Raw genomic sequence first — 23,825 nt, forward strand, 5'->3', positions numbered from 1 at the left:
TATAAATTAAAGCTCTATTTACCAATAACGATGCCTCCTATTGCTCCAGCTTTCTGAATGTTTCGTGCCTTTTCAGCAAACATACACTGGCCTCTTTGCATCAGGGCAATTTTCTCTTTCACTGCCTCAGGATTAGTGATCTCTGAGCATCCATTATAGGGCTTAATGGTTGCAACAAATCCTCTTGTCTGCGTGGAAAAAAAAAAACAAAAACAAAACAAGAGAATTAGAGAAGTAGGTTCAAGCTTGCAAAAGACTCCTAAGCATTTTATTTCCTCCAGTTAATCTAATGCATTAAGTGTCCTCAGTCAGCACAGGCAATCTTCCCCTGGAGCTGAGAAACAAAGAATGGCCACGTGAAAACCTAACTCTTAAATCTCAGCATGTTTTGTCTGTACCTGTGAATCTCTGTCTCCAAAAACTGTATGCTGTGAACCAATAGTCTGAGACTCACCTGTTGGGCAGCACCACACTCAGTGCAACTCACAGGATTTTCCCACTGCTTCCAATAGGAACTGTTGCCTCTCTGACAATTTCTTCTTCTTTCCACCTACAGCCTTTTATGGAAACTCGTGTAACAGCAACTTACTTCAACTCTAAAAGGGCTTCTGCAAACCCATGGCTGACATGGTAGGAAAATCAGCCCTTAAAACTGAATACCTCTTGAGAAACACAATGCAGATTATATGAATGTGTTTCAAAGTCATACTATGTTATGTGTACTAAATCCTAAATCATGGCTGATGACTTGGAGTGGACCAATAAGCCACTCATTTAAAAAGACCCTGTTCTGTCATTGCACTATCCTGTCATTTTAACCTCTTTCATTCCCTTCCAGTTGGCCACCCTGAAATACAACTTCAATACCAAATCATTTCAGCTTAAGCAATAAGTAACAGAAAGCTACAATCACATACATTCTTACATACCCCTGATTTGTGTTTAGATAAATCCATTCCAAATTGTGCTGGTCCAGCAGTCAAGACCACCCTACCGAAAAATGGGTGGGAAACTATCTGAACAGCACGAGGAGGTAGCTGCTGCTCTTTCTGCTGCTGACTGGAGAGTTCAATCATTTCCTGCATGAACCGTAAGCCATCTTCAGCATCAAGTGAACTTGCTGCCTAAGTTGTTAAAAAAAAAAAATACAAATAAAGTTTCTCCATAAGTGTTCAACGAGCTTAGGGGGGAAAAAAAACCCTGAAATTAGCTTTGCTTGGAACACCATTTACATGACATTCTTTGGTATTTCAGTAGTTCAGAAGAAAAAATGCTGTTTTTACATTGTTTTCCTAACAAAACAATGCTACTGGCAAACATTCAGTGCTATGCAGACTTTAAGGTACAGAGTGCAGGCTCCTGGCACTCATTCCCCAATTGAACTTCTCAGCATCTTCACCATAATGCAGACTAAAAATGTATTAGCAGGCAGGTCTCAAACAAAAAGAAATTTCTCACTCTGAAAACCTCATGCTTTAGGTAAATTGCAATTAGCTATGTTAATATGACATGAAGAGCCTCCACCTAATTTAATAGAAGATTAAGTGCTATTGAGGCAAGACTTTAGCAGCCATAAACTTGCTAAATACAGCTGCACATCCACCTCATGTGCCCTCTTTTCAGTCAGTCTGTCTCTCTTGAGCCTCTAAGTCTTAAACAACACAGCCAGCATGATTTTACCAGAAGTTTTCAGAAGAGGTACTGTTGGGTCTTACTTGCACTGCATGCTGCACTAATTGCACTCTTCCATCTTTAAGATGAATCAAACTGACTCCCATCTTCTTCAGTATCTCCAAATGCTCAGGATTACTGGCCATGAAGTCTCTGGCTCTCAGGGGTGGTTTTGGTCCACTTCCCAAGCTCTCTTCTCTGATAAAAAGATATTTTTAAAAAAGCATTAAAAATCAGGTCATTCTTGAGCCATAACTCTCACAAAACCTGCCCAAGTTACGCCTACCACTGCACCATTAGAGTTCTCTGGAATAAAGTAAAGCACAAATTTCAACAGACAGCAACTTCTCAGCCTTTTTTCAAAGCTGCTTATATCCTTGATGATTTTCTGCTGCAAAAAAGAACATGCAATGTTGACAGTAAGAACCTACCATATGCTGCCTCTCATTCTTAAATAGTTTGCCTAACTGTAAAACTGATTAAAAACAGTTTTCCTGTTACACAGTTCTACTTATTAAGTATAAATATCAAAGAGGTGCTCATAACAATAGGGTTTCTCAACTTTAACAGACTGCCCTAAACTCCTCACAATATGTGCAATGATGTATGGCAGCACTATTTTCTTGTTATGGAAAAAAGTACTCAAGAGACTACAGAAATTCCTTTACAAATCAGAGAGATGCATTTCCTGGCTCTGGTAATACCTGGGCTACAATTCCCACTTGGAGTATATGGCTCACAAAGCTCCTTTTGCTTTGACAGATTCACTAATTCCTGATGGAAATGAACAAAGCATTGTTGAAAAAGAAGTCAGAAAAAACAGAATTAGTTTTTCCCATAGCCAGAAGGAATGCAAACTCGAGCACAGCAAGCTCCAATACACTTCAAGCTTTTCCTCCCGTGCCTAATAGATGCTGCTCTGGTCTATAACTGCTATATTAACAAAAGACAGAAGACATTCTTCTTACCCTCTTGAAATACTCCTAGGACAGCTCTTATCCACCACATTTTTCAAAGGTTCACGAATGCTCTGAGCAAACATTGGGTCATTTGGGAAGAGGATCTGAGTGTTCGGACAGGTCCAGTCAAAGTTGCTGTCATCCAGCTCTGTGTATTCTGTAGTCTGAAACAGAAGATGCAGATCACCAATTAAAAAGCAGGTTACATTTTTACGAGAAGATGATCAACAAACAGACCCACCCTTGAGTCATCTGTGTACTCAGGATACAGCAGCTGAACGCAATAACCACCCAGTTACCACAAAAAGGAATACGTAATTTTTCCATGCTTCTTCATGCAGTGAAAAAGTTACCAGTGACCCACATCCTTTGGGGGATAAGTACATCAGCTCTAATTTGTAATCTGCCAGTCCTGCCTCCAGTTCCTAGGATTTGTTTTTGGCAGAAATCAGTTTATGAGCAAGCAGCAAACAGGACTCCTAAAGCCTGCTCACGACAGCTGTGTCCCTGCTCTCGGTGCTGACCAACTAGACAAAGCAATGACAACTCCATTTGGTGCTGCCCGATTCTGTCTGAACCAGATGCAGTCTTCAGTAATTCTTGCTTCATATTACTAAGGCAGTCTCACCTCTCCCTTGAGTAAAAAGATGTTCTAAATAAAAGTGCAGGAGAATGACTTCATTCATAAAATAATACTCATGTTTCACAAAGCTTAAGCAGGTTTATATAGAAAGAAAACGAGTCTTCTTGAAAACCTTCATGTGAACAAAATGCTCTCCTCCTCAGGAGTGATAGAGGCTTGCAGGCCTGTGAAGGGGCAAGGATTAATCTCTATTTTCAGAGCTGATATCAGATCAGGACTTAACATTTGCATAAGTTACTGTTTCATAATTTGAAATCACGAGAATCATCTGAAGTGGAAGATCCAGAGACATGTTTAGTCTTAGTTTTGCATTGGGTAACTGGATAAATTAACTTTTCTGCTTAAAATTAAAGGTAGTATTTACTTACTTTAAAAACAAACAAACAAACAACAACAACCCTATTTACAACATATTTAATTAAAACCAAATATTTAGAGGTTTCCTCAAAAACAAGAACTAAAAGGCTCTCAGGTTACCGGAATAAATACTTTAAAGTAGCCATCCTCTAACTGTGATCAACAGTCGGCATCTCTAAAGAAAGAAGGCCTGTAACACTCTGCAAGTTCCAGCACACTAGGATACGACCTTTCCTGTTTATGAGGAAGAAAACCCCACAGACAGGATATTGGGGTTGCTACCACCAGTTACCTCACAGGCACTTCGAATTAGTAGCACTATGTTTACATTAAAAATAAACTTACACATTCATTTTTTCCTTTTTTACCCCATGAGATAAATTCCATAATAAAGCAAAACACCTCCACAGCCTCTCAGCCATTCTGCAGGATCGTTATGCCAGCTCCCTCAGCACTTGTGCACCCCATTGGAGCCCAGGGACATAGGAACACATTTGCTGAGGTATTCCCAGGCCTGATCCTCTTCCACAAGAGTGTGTTTCATGCCAGTTGTCAAGGCCATTTTCTGCATTATCTTACTTTTATGTCATATTTGTAGTTTAGACTTAAAACTTAAGTAAACCGCATTAGGATAAGTCACTCTATTCTGTTCTTTGTCCTTTTACTGAACATTTCCTGTTCGCAAACCCTTCAGAAGTTAAGCCAGCACTTCACAGAGCACGCTCTGTGGGAATGCTGAGCATCTCAGAAATAATCACCTTCTCATGCTGGGGATGAAAGCTGTGTAAAATTGTCTTTCAGACCCTTCAAAGAATTCCGTGCATAGTTTGAAAAATGCTGATCACACAGTCAACAAAAAATAAAAAAAAAAAGGGAAAAAATGAAGTTACATTACAGGTGTTGAAAGAGTTCAGTAACACACAGGGTCCCTTTTAAATCCATCTAAAATTCCTTCACCCCCCCTTTCCAAAACTCAAAGAGATGATAAATGTTCACATACATAACACTTCAAAGAGAGTATCAAAGAGAGTAGGATCTGCAGCATTAAAAAACAATAAATCGACTCCATGACTCATGAAATGTATTACCAACACTGGATGCTATAAGCAAGTCATTCAAAAAGTTTTCACTTCAAATACCATAAAACAGTATTCACTAAAATAAAGGAATTCATATCCCCAAAATCCTACACACCCTCCTACTCATTTCCTCTCTCATTGCTTTGGCTTACCAGTCGTATTTTAATCCTGTAACATTAACTATGCCACCTTACTGGACACAAGAATCAGAGAGAAGACTTTCTATGATTCCTCATGGCACAATTTGAATGCCAGAGGGCATTTTGGAAAGCAGAGTTGATTTATAAATCCATTTACGTTCTTAAAGGTAGATAATAGAGGTATATCAGATGGATAGGAATAATTTAACATATCAGAAGCTGCAACTGCATCTTGTCAAACTAAATTTGCAGCAGATTCAGAAAAAAGAACTTTGAAAACGTGCAGCCTGTGTAATAAAAACTTAGCAACATTGCTACAATTTCAGAAAATTAAAAGAAAATAGATACAAAGAAAAAAGATTATATTGCATTATTTTAGAATTTACACAGCCAGAGAGGGACCAATTCCTTTGAAATACTGCTCATATTCCACAACTTTCTTCTCAAGACTCCATGCTGCAGAATCTGATTATGGGAATATATTTCATGCACATGTGCTTGTCACTGCTCATATAATGAAACAGTTCACATTGAACAGAGTGTCACAGTGTAGTACAAATTACTATTTCTATTTCATTTCCTCTCTCTCTCTCAAAAAAAAGGGAACTGCTCCAAAGTACCACTAGAACTGATGGAAATCTGAGTTGTTACTTACTGTATTCTTTTTAGAGATGGTTTGGTTTGTGGTGGAAAGCCAGAGTGGTAATAGATGAGCTTCTGTAGTGAATATATAATCTTCTATATCAAATATCATGTCCTCCTTATCAGCAAACAGCAGGTAAAGATATTTAAACATCTCAGCCAGAAAGAAAGAGTCCATTCTAGAGAAAAAAAAAAAAAAAAAACAAAGGCCCTTTTAGAAGATATGCATTGCTCTAACCTGTCAGTTAAAAAAAAATACTCATTTTGCTCCATCCCTGAAGGCTTCATGACTATTGTTATGGAACTTTAATCCATCTGAATTCCTTTCACTTCAAAGGAAACTATGTTCAATGTGCTGAATCAATTAATGCTCAGTAGAAGGTGGCATTACAGTAAAAACAAATAAGTCTCTTTTACAAACTTCTATTTTTGAAGTATATTTTATTTGAAATGAAGCAATCTATTACCCAAGCCTAATGAAAGTGTGCTTGAAATGAAATGCTATTAAACTATATTCTCACATATCTGAACCTACAAAACTACTGAAATAGTTTACAGATTTTGATAAAAATTGATAATTTCAGACTTGGTTATCAATCACAGAACTGTTCAGAGCTCCCCAGTTCAAAACAGACATGGATCTCCTAGAATGAGTCCAGCCATAAAGGTGATGAAGGGCCTGGAGCATCTCCTGTATCAAGAAAGGCCAAGCAACCTGGGTCTGTTCAGCCTGGGGAAAAGACTGAGAGGGAATCTGATCAGTGCTGGTAAATACCTAAAGGGGCATAGGAGGCAAAAAGATGAGGTCAGGCTCTTCTCAGTGGTGTTTATTGATAGAACAAGGAGCAATGGACTAAAACTTGAACAAAGAGAGTTTTGAACTAACATGAGCAAGAACTTCTTTACAGTCAGGGTGATGGAGCACTGGAACACACTGCCCAGAGAGGTTGTGGAGTCTCTTATGGAGGTATTCGAGACCCATCTGGATGCCTACCTGTCTGACCTACTGAAGGGAACTCCTTTAGCTGCTGTGGGATTGGACTTGATCTCTTGACATACCTTCCACCCCTGAGATTCTGTGTTATGGCTTGGGATGGAAGGGACCTCAATGAGTGATTTGCCTGTTTTCAGAAATTAATTAATTCCATTTCATCAGAAAGATAACTAGATTTTCAAATAAACAGATGTCTTCACCTGTCTTCATGGCTTCCCGTACGAACGTCCTTCATTGCAGCAAACCCACAAGGCACTCTTGCATACTTGTTTAGGTTTTCAATGAGTGTTTTTCCTACTTCTAGATAGTAAGGATCTCCCGTAGCCTATGAAAACAACAGAAAACAAATAAACAGGTGTGCTCAGACTTATCACACAATTAGCAGTTTTTATTTTACTAGCAGTAATGTTACTTCCATAGCTTACTGCACACCAGTAAGGCCTAATTTCTCAACAGTACTCTAAAGTCAGAAAAGGGGATCTCAAATATGTTGTCATTTTTTGCAGATATGCACACAAGCATATGAAAATGCTTCCAGAAGTCCAAGACCTTAGTTGCAGCTCTGTAAATTACAAAGTAGCTTTTGTACTCAAGTCTCTAGATGATCCCCCAGAGAGCTCGAAAAACACTAAATAACTTTTTTAATTCTAGGCATATAAAACAACATTTCTAGAACAATTTTTGATACCAATAATGCTTCCATCTGGAAGTCTTGCAGAATAGCCTGGAGACAGGCTGCTTGTTCTGTAACTGAAACAAAGCACCAACAAAACCCTCGGTGCAACCAAAAGTCAGAGGAATGAAAGTGACTTTACCTTATACAGGAAGTAAGTGCTCTCAGCAAATTCAGGCCTTAAAGGATGCTGGGCCCAGTGAACTCTGAAGTCTGTTGTGAAAGCCTGAGGAAAACCCCCAAAAAACCCCCAGAAATAAATGGTCAGAAGTAAATTCAAGAATAAAACCACACATCAGTTTCTTCTGAAATCCACAATAACAGTACTACAACAACTACAGCACATCAGTGGAGGACCAAAGGCCCAATATCAACTTCTGGACACCACAAGAACCTCCATTCATTTAGTACACTTCAGGTCAAAACCTGACACAGCGCTGTAGCACATTTAGCACAAATCAGATTAAGCTGTGCCAGCACTGGAATCCTGACACCATCCAGCCTCTTGAGAGTGCAGCCCTGTAGGGCTGTCAGGAGGCAACAGGAGCCAGCTGAGTTTGTGCTCAAGTCCCAGGAAGGAGCACGCAGCCTCCATCTCCTGCAGCTGCAAAAGCACACTGCTGCAATCCAGGCAGAGCAGGCTGATGCAGGGCTGTTCCAGAGACCAAGCAGAGCTGACAAATACCATATCTGCAGATACACCTACCACCTGACACTTCCACTACATTAAAGTGTCATTTCAGACTGACAGTCTCTAAGCAATTGTTTCTAACATAAGAAATGCCAGAGACCAGAAGGCAGTTATCTGAAAGTTCCCCATTCTATGCATTCACTCTTAATATCCACTGTCGTTTCTGTGACAGATTAAATTAATTACTACTTCATACTAGGGTTTAAACAATGCCTTTGCTACAGGGTATGGCATATTGGCTTAAACACCAGTAAGAGATCTTCCAAAATCTCCTTTGTAAGTACAGAGCACTGAAAAAAAACATCTTTAGCATTAATGCCATTATGTTACCAAGCAGCTACAACCACACGTGTTTATATAAACTATGCAAATTGAAATGAGACAAAGTCAATTTTGAAAGGCTGAAACGCAAAGTCTCAGCAATTATTAATCATTACTACCATGTTAATTACAGACTAGCTAAATGACAATATTTCATCTTCAAAGCAGCTGTCATTAGAACTGTAAATTGCATAAGAATGTTGTGGAAGCGAGCCTCTGATTTTAACGACACAAAACCTACTGCTGTTCCAAATGGGTAGCTGACACTGCTCAAATGAAGAATTAATTTGTATGATCAAATCCCAATCACCTTACCTCAGGAAGAAAGTTATGCTTCTTTATAACTTGGTACAGCATCTCGTGAGTTTCAATAGCAGGTCTAATATCACCCTTCAATACCTAAAATTCAGTAACAAAATGTACACGAGCTTACCACACATACAAGCAATATTTGAAGTTAGGCACACTCACACTGCACACCAATTTCTACATTTGCAGCAGATACACACTGTAAGCTTTACCCTCTTTCATTCTAAGGCATTGATAATCCTTAAGTTTTTAAGCACATCACTGAGCTCATGAAGACTGCCTGCACAGAAAAAGGATCTTTACCACTTTCAGACAATTGCTGTGGAAATGTGATTCAGTTTGTCTTAAAGGTGTAGCTAGCAAACAAACTAGGAAGTTTGTCTCTAGACTACTAAAAAGGCAATTTAATTCAAGTGTCTTCAGGAGTGAAGGATGAGAATCACATGGACGTGCTTTTCCTGATGCACATCAATTTGCACCATAGCATAGAAACTGAGCACAGGAATCTCAATTCAGTGTTTTTGAAAACCAAATGACAAAGCTTGACTTGTTCATTGCATATCCAGCCTATTTAATTGTTCCTTTCTTATTAAAATCAATCCGTACATGGGTTTTTAAACATTACCTGCAGTCCTGGGAAGAAAGCCAGCAAAGAGTCCATCCAGGTCCTAGCATTTAGCATTGGCTTATGAATATGAACATCAAGAAGGAGAGGTGGTTGGCTAATGTACTTCATTATGGCATCATAGTGCTGACAAATAACAGGAAAACAACAAGCTTATATTATCAACACACTTTAAAAAACAGATTTATATAAACAAGCCTATGGCATTGTGTCAATGGAAGGGCAAGTACAACACTCCCAATCATTACTGGGCATTATTTGGCAATGCCTATTAGCTTCAAGTTTCACAGGCGAAACAGGTAGCAGGTATTGCAATGCTCCACAGTATTACACATGCAATTTAAGTCACATTTTCCAAGTAACATATGCAGAAAGGGATACTCAGCAGCCAGTCATAAACAAGTAGCTATCACAATTAGAGCTGGATATAAGGAATAAATTGTTCTCAGAAAGAGCAGTGAGGCACTGGCACAGGCTGCTCAGGGAGGTGGTGGGGTCACCATCCCTGGAAGTGTTTAAGGAAAGGGTAGATGTGGTACTGAAGGCCACGGTGTAGAGAGCAATATTGATGGCAGGTGGACGGCTGGAATAAATGGTCTTAGAGGTCTTTTCCAACCTGAATGGTTCTACGATTTTAAGATTAAAAAAGTGTTTTTATTGAATATTGCTATTTTCAAAAGAAGGAATATTCTTATGAAAGAATGATGCTGATGGAGTTACTGAATAACCTTACAAACTTGGGAATCTAAATAAATACACTTAAATGTGTGCTGGTCCTTAAGATCTGCAACACAATGAAAGATTTGGGTTTTGATTTTTGGATTTTCTTGCTCCAGAACAGAAAGAAGTTGTAGCATGATTTGTAACACACAGCCTTTTCACTGCTTTAAAGAAATCTTTTCAGTATTATACCAGCCACGACATTCTTGAAATACAGATTCTCCTGCACTGGAAAACTGTCCAGAAGATCTCTACCTTCATTAGCTGGGGTTACAGTAGCTGCTGAGGGGACAGATCAACCCAGATTAGCACAAACTCATTAAAAAGAGCTGGCACTGCAGAAGTCACAGAAATTCTGCTAAAGATCACAGGCTAACAGATGACTTACAATACAGATGACTGACAACAGTCTTAAATTAGCCAGAACAGGAGGAACAACCCAGAGCAAGGTGTTAACTTACCGTGTTAAATCTTTCCAGGAAACTGTCATCTCCCAACAGGACGTAGGCTTTTAATAAATATTCATAATATGAATCTATTCCCGCTCCAACTCCACTGTCTGGAAGCAGTAAAAAATGAAAACTTGGTTTGACTTTAAGTAGCTACAAGAGTACTTTCACATAACTTCATTTTGATTTTAAAGACACTTTCAGTAAAAGGAAAAGCTGTCTGTAACTAGAATTAAGGGGTAGATGGATGCACATATACGATGCTGTATGCCTACACTAAAGACTCTGCAATACCAATACACATAATAACACAGACATGCATTTAAGCTGGCCGCATTTTCCTCTTATGAAAAGATTTCTACTGACTGCCATGTACAACCACAGTCCTATTTGTATTTTATTTATAGCAGGATCTCTGAAAGTACATCTCAAGGCATTCCTATGTCAGCACTAAAGTGAATCAGAACGCCCCTGAAACAAAGGAAACTAGTTTCTCAACTAAAGTATGCTTTCAGAGGAAAGTCAGGCCTCAGTTTAGCAGGTGTATCTTGCTCCACGTGCCCATCCCATTAACATTTCAAAACAGTCTATAGAAAGTTATTCATACGGGGGAAAAAGTTGTCAACATTTTTTCCTTGCCCCAAGCCACCTGCTCTCACCAAGCCTGGACTCAGAATAGCACTCACCTTTGCGGACCCAGTCTCCTGTGTGAATATTAATTGTAACACCCACCAAATTGCTGCTGCGCTGCCTCTTTTCCCAAATGAAGTCAAGAGCTTTCCGTGCGTATTCCTGCAACAGCAGAACATTGTTAAAGGAAATTACAGAAGAAAATAGATAAAGACTGTTACTGTCTACTGAAATTAAGATGCTGTGAACTATTAAGATGTTTCATGTAAACTGTAAAACTCAGTACAATACTGCATATGCTTAAGTAGCAGCATGCTCAGTCCACATCCAGTGTAAGTAGTTACACCAGGCCCATACTGAAAGATCACAGATCTGGATTTAAAAGAGCCTGCCTTCTTTAGGAAAAAAAAAAAAAAAAAAAAAACACCACCCATAACCTTAAAAAATATCATTTAGCTTTCTGCTGACATCAAACCCCCCGTTAGGTGTTGTACAACTTCACTGGGGCTGTTCTTATGGAGGCACTTCTACAAATACACTCTAATACAGCACAAAACCATAATACAGATGGTAATGCTCTTCATTAAAAGGTACGTATTATTGTTTTACTATTTTAATCTTTTCTGCTTTGCGACAAGGAAAACAGAAAAAATACTGTTAAGACAAAGCCTAACCTGAAATTTCAGAAGAGAGTTTTCTTACCATACTAAAAACCTCATTATCATCTGCAGAGACTGCTTAGTATTCCTGGACTCACCGAATCTCTCAAGAGACTATAATTTAACCTCAGCAAGAGGTGTTTACTAACTACCAAACAGTAAATCTCAACAAAATGGCAAACATTTAAAACAAGTGAGCATATTATCCAGACAGGTACCAAGAGACAGTTCAAAGAAGGGCAGTGCACAAACGCCTGAAGAATGCTGATTGCTAGCAGGATACATGGCAAAAATATCACAAGAGTGCTTAATTTTCCCTTTTTGAGTTGCATTTTCAGATACTAATATCTCACGGGCTCTCAAGAAAAGGGTCACTTTTCCTGTTGCTTGCCCTGACCCCTCTATCTTAAAACTAGGTAAATAACATCCTCTTGCGAGAGTCTTCAAGTTGTTTGTTGTTTAATACTGTATTATTATAATTACTTTCAAACAAACTCACTTCCTGTAAGCTTTCAAGAAAGTCAAATGAACGCTGCTAGAAAAAAGCCCCAAACCTGAATGCATGAAGACCTTTTCCACAGAGCCCTTAAGATATGCACCCATTCCAAATTACAGAAATTTAACAAAACAAACAAATTCCTAATCCCCCCAAAACCAAGAGATCAAAACAAGCGAACCTCAAATATAGATGTTCCTGTGAATCGACTTAAAGCTGCAAACTCCAGGATCAAGGTACCTGCACAAGCTGTGCAGGTATCAGTCTCTGTTCCTGTTCGTGCTTCTGGATGTCTTACACCGAACTTTAAATTAACCTAAAGAAAAGCAGAGATTCTTACCTTTATTTTTACTAGCTACAAGACTTTACACCCATGTAGAGATAATTCACATTCCCATCTGTAGAGCAACTAGATCCACACATTTTCCAAGACAAAAAAGAGAAGACTATAACCCCCACCTTCAATTTTGCTCTGCTTTACCATGTACTGCCACCTCAAACACACACAAAATTATCCAGAACAAAGACAAAAATACCCAAAGATCTGTGGTGTGGTTCACTGGCCATTTGATTAAAGAATAGCACTCTGACAGTCAAGCCCTAGCAATTTATTCACCTGAAAACCCAAACTCAGACCATCAGAAGTGCTCCTGGAATTAAGCTCTGCAAATATCTCAGTACTCCTGGCTGCAGGGGGTATCAGCAGATGGACCTACTTTTGTACCAGGCATGTTCAAGAGAGGGCCAGCACACCAGAATGTTGAGAAACTCCAAATGTTTTGCAACAGACCTTTCCAAGTAGAAAAACGTTGATTCACTGAACCTGAATCTGTCATTCAAAGAATACGTACCATGCTTTGTTTGAATATGACAGATATTTTGTTAAGTGAATGTTTTTATTTACAGCTTCCCAGTTACATCTGCCCTCTTAAAGATCAGATGCTGAGTATGAAGTTGAACCATTCTATGTTCACGTGCTCACAGGTTAATTTTTCACTGGCTGAGAGATACGTGCAAAAAAAAAATTACTCTCAGCTATTTTACTGGTGGCTACAGGAGCAAGAAACCAGCAGACAGCAATGAGACAATATTTCTGTGTTCGTTATTTACACACACCAGTATATATTAAAACTGCCAGAGCTGGAAGCTTGGGGGTTCAAAGCACCTAAAGCTGTTTCTTTTCCCCCCTGTATCATTAATACACGTGCAAGAGATTGCAGAAATTGAGATTAAAACCAAACAAAGATTTTGCTTATGGAAGTATTTCTGAACTGCAGAATGCACAGAACTTACTCTTGGGTAAGGGAGACCACTAGTGGTGTTAAAGGCAGGTAAAAGCTTGTAGCCCAGCTCCTTTGCCATGTGCAGAAGTTCGCCGTTGTACCACTGCATGTATTCACCTTTGTCTTTCAGCATAATTGCCACTGAATGCCCACCAAGGAGACCACTAAAACCAAGAGAAAACATCCACAGCTCAATAGGTACATCCATCTGAACAGCAGTGCAGCAGTTTCTGTGATGCGGATGACTACGTAAATAACTGGGCTATGATCACGATTTTCAGGAAGGCTAAGCAGATGCAACTGCCATCAAGAAGAGCTGTCAGTATTTTAAGAGCAATTCTTATTGTTTAGGACTCTCCCAAACTGCAGATGAATCACCAATTCATCCAGAGTTGTTCAGGACAGCTAGCACCTCTCACTGCACATAGCTTAGAGCAAACCTGCTTTGATCAGGAAGTTGGAGCGCAGACCTCCACAGGTCCCTTCCAATAGGAAATAGCTTCCTATCCTAAACATTGAAGTGCTCTATTAAACCAAGTATTGAGCACTGCAATCTTTACGACTGTTTCATTACAACAGAACACTGCTCCTTCAGCACACATAGGTTTCTTTTTAATCAAAGAAGCTGTGCCTGCAGCACTCAGACCGGGTCAGCTTGATTCAGTACCACTGCATTGATTCCTGCCTAGCATTTTAAAACCTTCCTTAGGGCAAGTGTTGAATTATGCTAACTGACAAAGGAACAACTATTCTAAACGAGGTGACATAGCATAGAGGAACACCATAAGGACATTTAACTAAAAATAAGAGTTGTAAAGAACTCTGAAAATGTGAAAGTTACTCACCCAAGGACTCTTATGTTGGTTTCAAAGACAGACACAACTATGTCGTTATCTAAATTAACATCCTTGATTACTTTTTTAACAGCCTCTTCAAACTCTTTGGTTTTATTTAACACCTGGAATACAAACATAACCAAGTGTTTAGGTTCCAACACAGCTTTACAGAGTCATACAGCCTGGAAGAACAAGAGCAACAGTTTAATAAGGAAGGCATTTCAGACGCCTTGCATTGGTATTCTGGTCATGTTCTGATACAGTGTGAACAGACATTAGTACTATTGCTTTTCTAAGGAGATAGAAGAAAGCAAATGAAAGCATTATGCAAAGAATAAAGAATGCACCTTTACTATTACCCAGGTGTTTGTGTGTTCCCCTATTCCACAGCATAACTGCAGTGCACCAGGGTGCACCAACAGTGAAAGCAGAGATTGGGCTGTTCCACTGCCTCCAGTTGACAGAAGCCTCCTATCTAAGCCACATCCCAAGCTCAGTGAATTGTCCCCTCAGCCCTTTTCCTCCCAGCAGTGTTCTCCTTTTGCTCAAAGAACAGCTCCAGCATTTCCTACAGGTTTGCTTTCACACTGACTTTTTAAATCCATCTTTAAGAACTTTTGTGACTTATCCAATTCATTACCGTAAGTGCCTCTAAATCCAACAAGTATTAATCCTGCCCTAAAACAAGAAAAGAATAAAATCCAATAATCCAAGAGTAACAGACTCTGCATTTTCAACATTTGTGATTCAGGGACAGCCAAAGGTCATCTCACAGCAAATCATGAGGAGAGAAGAGCTGTCGGAAGATGAGCATTACATGACTCACACACCAGGTCAGTGCAGTCAGGATTTTCAGAGCTTTAAATTTGTTTGCTGGGAAATGTGAATGGCCAAAAGTGATCCCTAATTTCCAAAATCTACTTTAAGACTACAAGATACGTGACTGAAGTCTAATGGAAAGTACTATATTGACAATTGGCATCTTTTAGGAAGAGGCTGTGGCAATGCTTCCTGGCACACGTGCCCAGGGTGCACTTGTTAAATATGCATTTAAGGCCCTGCAAATTCATCCACAAAACATGTACATGCAATTTAAGAAAACCACCTCGGTAGGTAGTAGAGGTACTCACCTCTTAGTAAGAATGTTACCATAAGCTATAACTGATAAAAAAACTTGCTTACATTTTTTGTTACGACAGAGCCCAAGAAGGGATAAAGCATCAGTGAAATACAGAAGCGTTCTAGTATTCTTGCAATGAATTCTGACTACCACCACCTCAGCACTTGGAAGTTCCACAGCACTGGCCAATTCCAACAGATGGCTAAAGATGACAGGTGATGAAGGTGTATATATCTCTTCTTTTTAAACAAAACAAATCTAAAGTTAAGTCTGAACACCAGAAGACAGTATTTCGTTCTACCCAAGTTTACCAACAAATCAAACCTACCACAAGAGTGTCCAAGGTATCAATCAAGGTCAGGGAGAACCTGTGAAATAAGATGTAAAATGGATTCATTATAAACCTGTGCATTTAAAAATTAGGTCATTTAATAGCAATTTTAAAAGCAATAACATGGAAGTGGGATTATAAAGATTCCTTTATTTACTGCAAAGCTTTCAAAGCTATTGTAAGCATTTTTATTTCTTTTCTCCAATAGAATCTATTGAAAAGAGACCCAACATTGCTCAAAGTCCATTTCAACCTTTCCCTTTTAAGAAGAATGGTGACTTATTAAATAATAAAAAGGTTTATGTAGAAAGACCAAAAAGTCACTCCAAACTCATTTGCTCTAATCAGAAACTGTTCCATATATCTATTTCAGGAAAAGCCACTGTTTGCTGTAATCACACTCAGTGTTTGACTCAGTAGTGAAAGAATAAAGAAAACATTATTTTGTTCTGTAACTTTGCAAGGCTTTTAAGAGACACATGGTACCCAACTGCAGTAGGATGCACTGTTTGCAAAAGGAGTATTGCAACAAGGCTTGTCCTAATCCCTTATCCTTCTCTGGGCCTGTTTAGTGCACACCAAGTTGGGTGGATGTTTGGCTAAACACAATGAGGTCATTCTCAAGTTAGCAGACAGATAGCACTCATGGAAAAGAATTCATAGAACATGAAGCAACTGCCTCATCCTGTGATTTTCCTTTGTAAAACCACACCATGATTGCAACCAATAGTATAGAACACAACTGATGAGCCAGCTGGCAAGAAAAAGTACTAAAAGAAATCCAATGCCTAAAAATATAGCTGATTATTAGGGCCATAAAATGGTACGTATGCAGAAATACAAGCATTTGAACCATTCAGTGCAACTACAGGACTAAAAGGCATTTTCACTCAAATGACAGCAAGCTACTATGTAAATAAAGGTCATTAAAAAGAACAGCCAGGTTAAAAATCCAAGTTTTCAACAATTCTTTCTCATCAGTCATCTCCCTCAATACCTCCAAGGTTGATCCATGCGGTTTTAAAGACAGCAAGACTACATCAGAATCTGTAGAATAAGTTTTCTATGTAATAAAAAATAACCCAAATGACACAATAGCACACAGTGCGTTACCTTAAAGCACTCTGGCTTTGATTAATGCCATTCTGGTGAAGGACACCAACAAAACCATCATCTGCAGCTATTTGTTTTTAAGTTTTTGCTTTAGGAACATAAACTGTCCGCATGCAGACAACACTCGTGGGGAAAAAAATCTATTAGAAACACTTAGAGAAATTAAATTGTGGCTCTGATTGCTCGATTTAGCTTGGAGAATTTAAAATCTACATTTTGTTGGCTAAAAGATCAGTACTTTATATTCCAGTTTATCCAAAGAGAAAAATTATGAAGAACTTCAGCTCTGAAATAACGGTTTATACTCAGGCAATGGCCTCAGGCTATCATGCATGTGATGAACATTTGACTAATTATGTTTTCTCAGAGCCTTCTACTAGAGAAAGCATTTTAAGTATCACTTATAAGGCCAGCATGATAGCAGCTTACAGTTTTGTGCAGCTGAAAATTAACCCCTATAAGCCCTATTCAGTAGTTACTTGGTTAGGTTGTGGTTTGACTTTATGATCTTGAAGGTCCTTTCCAACCAGCTCTGCTCACTTGGCTCTGCTGCAGAAAACACTTGCAGAATACACGTATAAATATATACATAAAAATTATCTTTGCATCTTAATCAGCAGTCAATTCTCTTCTCCTGATTAAGGTACAAATCCACATCAGATAAAATCATGGGAGAAATGGAAAAGAAATGGAAAATTTCTGCCTAATTGGAAGAAGTTAAACAACTATGAATTTTTTTTCCAATAGCTTTTTTCCCCTCCGTAGGAGAACTTTTGAAACAAATTACTGATCTGCATGTCCCCACAGAATCTTTGTCAACAAATAATTGTCTGGGCACGTCAGCTGAACGGCCAAGGGCTACAGGCTGCAAGCTGTATGTAGATTCCTAGAGGTTTAGATGTGGCAGTAAGTGTTCCAAACACTGACTTTCCCAGTGCATCATCCACGTCCCCACGACTTGGCTCCTGACCCCGCACCCGTCCACGACAAGTTAAAGGCATGAGTTCATCAGCTGGATAGGCATGATCCTGCAGGGAAACAAGGGAAGACAGTTCGAACCATTACAGCCGTTCCAGTAAATCTTCAGAGCTTGCTAAAAGCAAGTCCACTTCTGTTGTACTTCATTAAATAAATTGCAGAGCTGAACAGAGCAACAGGACCTCAATCTCCAGCCTCCCAGAGAAGTCTGGAACAACCAACACCACAGCCAAAAAATACCCCCAAGACTCTCAACTCACTACTAATCTGGATTAACAGCTGTGTTCTTAGAAACAAGGTGCATACAAAAATTATTACATTTCTTAGGCAGAAATTATCTTGAAGATGAGCCGAAGAACTGGTACTAATGCAGGCTTTGTCAAGGAACTGGTATTTCATGGACAAATCAGAGGGAATCGGCCCTCAAAGTCACTTTGGGAACTTTTCCAAGTGAACATACGTGACTCAAGGTCACAATCAGTGACTGATAAGAGAACTCACTTGGAAGGTGAAACAGTACATTAAGTCACTACACAAAGCAGAACAAAAGGTAACGTTCAGAAGAAGCACCATAAGACCAAGTTCATTAAAAACTTCATCCAGTTGAAGAGCACAACACTGCTACAGATGTGTAGGAAATGCAAAGGCTACTCCCATTCTTTCAGAAAAGCATCCCACAGAGCAGGCAGCAGTGTAATGTGACTTCCTGCCACTGAGGCAGAAGTAACAGCAGGGCACCATTCAACTCAGCCAGGCACGCTGCATAAACCCCTGTTCATACTTGGTGTTGCTGTAAGTCTTGTAGGTTTAAGCTTCCACCAAAACAGGACATCTCATGAAGTACACGTAAATATGAAATTCATCACTGTGCAGCAGGAGAGGTTTGCTGAAAAACTGCAAGAGGGGCCAACGACATCCAGTAAGATGAATCTGAAACAGACCTAATTAAAAACACCACAGACACAAGGAATTACCTCTGCATTACAAGTCCTACACTGGCGACAGAGCCCACTTGATGCCATCAGGAAATTGGCACTGCACCTTTCTACAGCCTGAGTAACTAACAGCACAGGTTAAAAAAGTTAAACTATTGCAGCTGAAACTGCAAGTAAACATATTCTAAATCTATCCAAATATATATTAAAAAAAAAATCTACATTCAAACGTGAAATAGAAAGGCAAAGGAAAAGCAGTCTTCTATAAATAAGCAGCTCTTACAGCAACTTCTTTGAAACTGACCATTTGTTTCCCCATCTACCACCTGGGTATTTGGGTCTTTGCACAACTCTTTGTTCTCCTCAAGCACAACTACAAAAGCCAGAATCTAGATCATGTTAACACGGCTCAGATGTTTCTGAATATCTGTGCAAAGTGTTCAGAAAAAAAACAGACTGAAGAAGGACATGGCAAAAGTAAAGTTAAAACTAAGATCACTGGCTTAAGCTATGGAGAAAAAATGGTGATATTAAAAGGAGAGAATAGGCTTCTAGTCTACATCATAAGGAACCAGAAGTGTTGGGGAGAACAGAATCACGTAGACTATCTAGAATAGGAAAAGACTGTCATATCAAGTGATCCCCAGCTTTCAACTTGTCCCCTTCAAGTAACCTCAAAGAGAGGAGACTGACACGAAATAGAAAATATGGCACATGTTTCAATAAGCATGCTTCAGGGAATTACTGTCAAACACAGCTCCATGGATACTCTGCAACTGCAGCACAATCTGATAGGAGGGACGATCACGTTTCCTAAATCAGGACTGTGTGTTCAGTGCAGCATGGTACTTGGATAAAGAAAAAAGATATACTGCTCCTGGTGCTGCACCTACAACACGGAGGGCACGCAAACATGAATTTTCAGTCTTCCAGCAAACTCAATTCTACAACACTTATTAATAGAAACAGAAAAGCAAAGCTTTTCAGGTGGTTGTTTCAGAAGCAGATGCAAAAATACACTATTTTCTTGCTGTAAGAATCAAGTCTGACATCCTAATCTTTTCTTCAGCTTTGAACAAACAAGCCACACTTCTGTTTGTTCAGCACTCCAGCCTACATAGCAGGTAAATATCCTTTTAGCTTCAGAGTTTCCAGGATGGCTGAAGTCATTCCTCTCCTTAATTAGAACTTTTCTTGTTTCAGATGTGGCAAGACACGTACCAGCTCCCAGCTTATCACAGCCAACAGAAGGAGCACAGAGCCCTACTGCAGCCATACACATTTTTGTCCAATTTGACCAAGTACCTAACAGTTTTTCCTTCAGAACGTGATTAGAAAATCAAGCCAAGAGACTTGAACAGACCCAGGTAACTAGCTACAAATCATCGCCAAAAAGCCTGACGCTAACTGAACTGCTAAGGTGCCCAAAAGCATGTTACGAAGGGAACTGCAACTCATGAAAATACTCTTGCTTGGCTTTCTACACGATAGTTCAGTGCCACTCATAACGTACATACACTTTTAATTGACGAGCTTTTAAGCTTCCCCATGTTTTATAGAGTAAAGTCGTGATACAGAAGTTGGGACACGTGGCACGATACTGACACGTCTGTCCTGCAGGAACAGGTGCAACTGAAAAGAGAGGTTTCTGCCACAGCCACAAAGAACACAGGAATTGCTTTGCCAAATTCAGTAAGAACACATTTTATATTAGCCACATGTACAGCTTCCCCTCAGTAATGTATTACCTCAGAGCATGTTTAAAAATAATTCACTTGAGAAAGTCAGGGCACCAAGTAATTCTTCACTCCTGAACACATCTAACCTAAGCTAACCTATTTCAAAGTTGATTAGATTGCAAACTGACTCTGCATACTGAGAGCATGAAGACACCTGCTCAGAAAATCACAAGCCATATGAGAAGAAACCAAAGCAAGCGTGGCTCACTGTCATATGACAGTCACATCCTCAGAAGAGGAGAGAATGCACAGATCAGACATCAAATCCTCTTTTTTCCTGCTCTGTTCTACAAAGTGTACTTGTTTGTACAAGAACTACCAAAGTGCATCTAACATACCTTCCTTCACAAGAAGTATTTGACTTAGTTTGTACCCACAAAATAAACAGGAACCACCCAAACGCTCCAGGATCAGATGACTACAGAGTTCCCAGCTACCAATCTGAAATCCACTGTAACTCTTCTGGTATCTCTCTTCCTGAGTAAGATCTGTTCAGCTCTTTCTGAAGGGCATACAGTTGCTTTTTTAGCTTTGCTTTTCCCAATATCCTCCTGATACGTCTGTACAACGTCATGTACTCAAGGTGGCTTTCTTTCCCAGGTCAGCCATAAGAATTAAAAAAGTAAGAATCAAACGGGTGCTTTCCTTACCATATAATTGCTATACGCGTGGTCAAACATTTCCAGAACTTGATTTCTAAAAAAGAAAATAAGGGGGAAAAAAAAAAAAAAGCATTAGAGGTCTGCCCAATGTCCTTTAACACACCATCTTAGAACAGCAAGATTCTGCATCTGCATCTGAGTTTCAGCTACAGCTATTTTAGCAGCGCACTCCATTCAAGTAAAAGCAATGAGGCAAAATAGTTTCTCCTAATCTGGCTATTGTTCAAGCTTTTCTTCACCAAACTTGAAGTATTTCACACAGCCCCCTGTGCTTCCTCTTAAGCAGCTGTAGGTGTCACCACACATGAAAGCTGGAGATGGGACACATTCCTGGCTCAGCAACTGCCAGCACAGCTACACTCTTCTCATAATCACCACACTAAAACCAACTGACACAGCAGAAATTCCTGTCCATGATTCAGATCAGTTACGAGGTACTTCCTTGTGTTAGGGGCCTTGGCAAGCGTATGGTAAAGAAGATCCTTGTAGGCACATTTTACACGTTTGAAAAGCAGTCAATGTGAGAAATGCTGCTATACAAAGCTGTTTCTCAGAGAGACAGCACTGCTTCCAACCATACCTGTTTGACAAAGGAGCCCTGCAAGGCAAAAGGGCATGCTGATTCCTAAGCTAACACCTACATCATTCACAACCTCCGCTGATAAGACCAAACACAAAAGAGACAGGAATTATGGTCTAAATTACTGATTTAATTGAACAAGCTGAAGCTGAGCCATAATCTCCACTCCCCCAGTGCATTAAACCACTGGAAGCATGGATGGGACTCCAGTTTCCAGTGCTTCAGGGGCCACATCTTGCTGGGACTTCTGCTGTAGCCTGAGCCCAGGGCTCAGCACACAATGCTGCTCTGTGAGTCAGTGCCCAAAAAGCTATTCACAGCTTCTGTCTCTATGTGCAATTTAAGTTCATGGGATGTTTGCTGAAAGCACCACTGTCACGATTGTGTCATTGAGCAGACACACAGAGTGCCTGCTAAGATTTGCAACTCACACAAGACACAAAGAGCAGTGGGATGTCATTCGCACACACCAGATGCAGATTCAAGCTGTGAATGCTGAAGTTTTAAACCAAACAGTAAAGTTTAAACTCATTATGCAGTCACATGGGAAAAACATGCACCATAATTCACTATGAGCACCCTGAGAACCTGCGCTGCAAAACCTCACCAACTGCAAACATGACCACAGTTGCATAGCAGCTTATACCTAATGATTAATAACTGAAAGGCAGCACAATGCTTCTCTAGCACAAATAACATCACTGCTCTGCAGCTGACGCGAGGGGTGAAGCTGTCCTAGCAACACATGGAAATCACAGAACCACAGAATGGCCCAGTTTGGAAGGGACCCCAAGGATGATGAATCTCCAACCCCATTGCCACATGCAGGGCCACCAACCTCCACATTTAATACCAGACCAGGCTGCCCTGGTCATGCAGTCATAACGTGCAGTTCATCTAAGGTCTGCCAGAGCGATGCTACTCCCCGCAGTGCCAGTTGTATGGCAGTCTTTATCCTTCAACTAACACCCACAGGAAAAGCAAGCCAGCTTCTTACAGGCAAACAAATAGGAGCTATGATTCTAACTCATCAAAGCTCAGGAGAAGAGACAGTCCTCCCCAAATCACAGCACCTTAACTAAAAGCTTCGCACGTGACCTCGCTGTTTTAAGCATGTAAATGGGAAGGTGCACTTCTAGCTGCAAGTGCTTTTTGGTTTTGGCTGGGGCACGTTATGTCATGTGATTACCCTCAACATAGGCTCATGATGGTGGGCACAGCACCGCTCTCAGCCACAGGGTTTGCCGGTGCTGCGGGGCAGGGGTAGGGCTCGAGGATCCCTTCCAACTCACCACACGCTACGAACCGTAAAGGCTCACCGTCGTTCACCTTAAATTCCGACCCCGGGCAGGCCCGCACACACACTCGCCTCTTCACCTCCACGGCACCGGCCGCTCACACACCCCGCAGCTACGGCCACACTCAGGCTCACGGTCACCTTTGACCGCCTCGCCCAGCAGCGCACCCCGGGCTCGGGACCGCGGCTCCACACGAGGCAGCGCCCCGGGACGCGAGAGCCGTGCCGGCGGGAGGCCCGGCCCGCAACGCGCTCGGGGGACGCCACCGCCGCCACCCGCTCCCGGCCCCGCCGCGCTCACCCCAGCCGCCGTTTTTCCTCCTTGCTCATGGCCCCGGCGCCCGGCGCGGCCGCCAGCACGGAGGAGGCGGAGAGGAGGCCGAGGGCCAGGAGCTTCCACGGTCTCCTCCAGCGAGGCCCCCGCTCTCCGCCGCCGCCCCGGCAGCCCGCGGCTCCGCTCATGGCCGCCCGCCCGCCCGCCGCTAGGCCCGGCTCCGGCTCCGGCCGCGGCCCATTCCGCCCGCTGCCCGCCCCTCGTGGCGCGGCGGCCGCGGCTCCCGGCGCAGACGCGCAGGCGGAAGGGCCCGGCCCGGCCCAGCGCTTTCCTTTGGCGTAGCCAGGGAAACCGCCTCGAGCCGCCGCTTCCGGGTCCCCCCGCACGCGCCGCGCCGCTCAGCCAATCAGAGCCGCCGGACGGGAGGGCGCAGCGGAGCACGTGACCTCGGAGGCACACCGAGCGCCGAGGGGCGACGTGGACAAAAGGAGGGGCGGGCGTGGGCGCGGCGGGGAGCGTGCGCGGTCGCCAGGACTTCAATTCCCGGCGTGCATCGGGTGCGCCCGGCCGCCCCTCCACAGAGGAATGGTTCCCGCGGTGCATGCCGGGAGATAAGAGT

The 23,825-nt window shown here is 41.3% G+C and overlaps 1 protein-coding gene across 2 annotated transcripts in view; it reads right to left on the bottom strand.

Moving 5' to 3' along the window:
- EDEM3 (ER degradation enhancing alpha-mannosidase like protein 3) overlaps positions 1-23,458 on the bottom strand; it is a 29,149-nt gene extending 5,691 nt beyond the window's left edge. The window contains exons 1-18 of one of the 2 annotated variants that reach the window (XM_048945744.1): positions 23,234-23,458; positions 21,044-21,089; positions 17,669-17,769; positions 15,626-15,665; positions 14,187-14,299; positions 13,352-13,505; positions 12,240-12,374; positions 10,960-11,065; positions 10,286-10,383; positions 9,105-9,230; positions 8,486-8,569; positions 7,301-7,384; positions 6,686-6,810; positions 5,505-5,670; positions 2,640-2,794; positions 1,716-1,869; positions 930-1,124; positions 23-188 (exon numbers count right to left, since the gene is read on the bottom strand). In XM_048945744.1, coding sequence (XP_048801701.1) covers positions 23-188; positions 930-1,124; positions 1,716-1,869; positions 2,640-2,794; positions 5,505-5,670; positions 6,686-6,810; positions 7,301-7,384; positions 8,486-8,569; positions 9,105-9,230; positions 10,286-10,383; positions 10,960-11,065; positions 12,240-12,374; positions 13,352-13,505; positions 14,187-14,299; positions 15,626-15,665; positions 17,669-17,769; positions 21,044-21,089; positions 23,234-23,394 — 2,209 coding nt within the window. In that variant the 5' untranslated portion in view covers positions 23,395-23,458. The remainder of the gene's footprint in view (positions 1-22; positions 189-929; positions 1,125-1,715; positions 1,870-2,639; positions 2,795-5,504; positions 5,671-6,685; positions 6,811-7,300; positions 7,385-8,485; positions 8,570-9,104; positions 9,231-10,285; positions 10,384-10,959; positions 11,066-12,239; positions 12,375-13,351; positions 13,506-14,186; positions 14,300-15,625; positions 15,666-17,668; positions 17,770-21,043; positions 21,090-23,233) is intronic. The other variant, XM_048945745.1, reaches the window with a different exon arrangement.
- Positions 23,459-23,825: the final 367 nt, after the last annotated feature.

This window comes from Lagopus muta, chromosome 5 (assembly GCF_023343835.1).
Source record: "Lagopus muta isolate bLagMut1 chromosome 5, bLagMut1 primary, whole genome shotgun sequence".
In the NCBI taxonomy this organism is placed as follows: Eukaryota; Metazoa; Chordata; class Aves; order Galliformes; family Phasianidae; genus Lagopus; species Lagopus muta.